The sequence below is a fragment of the Anarrhichthys ocellatus genome, unplaced genomic scaffold, assembly GCF_004355925.1.
Source record: "Anarrhichthys ocellatus isolate YVR2014 unplaced genomic scaffold, GSC_Weel_1.0 scaffold2532, whole genome shotgun sequence".
NCBI classification, from domain to species: domain Eukaryota; kingdom Metazoa; phylum Chordata; class Actinopteri; order Perciformes; family Anarhichadidae; genus Anarrhichthys; species Anarrhichthys ocellatus.
The window spans coordinates 6,497-7,440 of record NW_022282506.1 but is presented as its reverse complement, the minus strand read 5'-3'; the positions used below and the strand labels follow the sequence as shown (position 1 = coordinate 7,440).

General features: G+C 52.2%; 1 protein-coding gene across 2 annotated transcripts in view; it reads right to left on the bottom strand.

Annotated features, from left to right (window-relative positions):
* Window positions 1–54: 54 nt before the first annotated feature.
* LOC116378400 (bcl-2/adenovirus E1B 19 kDa-interacting protein 2-like protein) overlaps window positions 55–944 on the bottom strand; it is a 3,997-nt gene continuing 3,107 nt past the window's right edge. Inside the window, exons 7-9 of one of the 2 annotated variants that reach the window (XM_031840270.1) lie at window positions 722–877; window positions 394–639; window positions 55–311 (exon numbers count right to left, since the gene is read on the bottom strand). In XM_031840270.1, coding sequence (XP_031696130.1) covers window positions 205–311; window positions 394–639; window positions 722–877 — 509 coding nt within the window. In that variant the 3' untranslated portion in view covers window positions 55–204. The remainder of the gene's footprint in view (window positions 312–393; window positions 640–721; window positions 878–944) is intronic. The other variant, XM_031840271.1, reaches the window with a different exon arrangement.

The window sequence follows — 944 nt, the reverse complement described above, 5'->3', positions numbered from 1 at the left end:
AGACAGACAGACAGACAGAGACAGTTTCAGCTCATTTAGTTTCATCTTAAAGAGGAACCTGTTCATCGGGCGTCAAACTATCAGGAACAAAAAGAAGAGAAACTGGCTTCCCTAATGCTAACGCTAGCTTCAGAGCAGATGCTAACGTTAGCTTCACGTTTGAGTCAAAGGTCACACTTTATAAACTGGGTCACGTTAAGTCTTCTACCTGAACAGGTTGTCCATCACGTACTGGTAGTTCTCCAGACGGTTCTCTGGCAGGTAACAGGAAGAAAACACGATGATGTCATTCACCCCGTCTCCATAGTAACCTGAGAGACGGTGAGAGAAGGTGTTAAAGATGGCCGACCGATCCTCCAGCTGAGGCGTCACACAGGTGAGAGCGTCCCGTACCTCCGTGAGACAGCACCCTGAGGAACGGCTCCAGGACGCTCATGTTGACCCGGCTCTCCTGCGGCGGGTCACCTGTGGAGAAGCAGCGCCACCTGGTGCCCCCCCCGTCCACCACGTCCTCCCGCTCCAGAGCTCCCAGTCCGCTTTGGTCTCGTCCAGAACCGGTCCGGGAGTCGAACCCGGACCGGAGACCGGAGCCGAACGCTCTGCGACGCCGGGACGCCACGCCGAGCCGCCGCAGGTCATCTGGAGAAAACAACCCTGTGATGTCGTCAAAGAGGTTACATCATCCATCAGCGCCTTCAACCTCTGACCTCTGACCTCTCACCTTCCAGGTCGAACATGGGGAAGTACAGTGATTCGCTGTCGGAGGGCGTCTCCATACCGTCTAGGTCGAAGTCTGGCCCGGTGTCATCATCGTCTTCAGGTGACGGAGAGAGGAAGGACGAGGGGAAGTCGTCTGAAACCGTTGACTCACTGCGACCTATTATTATAATCATTATTATTATTATTATTATTATCATTATCATTATTATTATTATTATTATCAT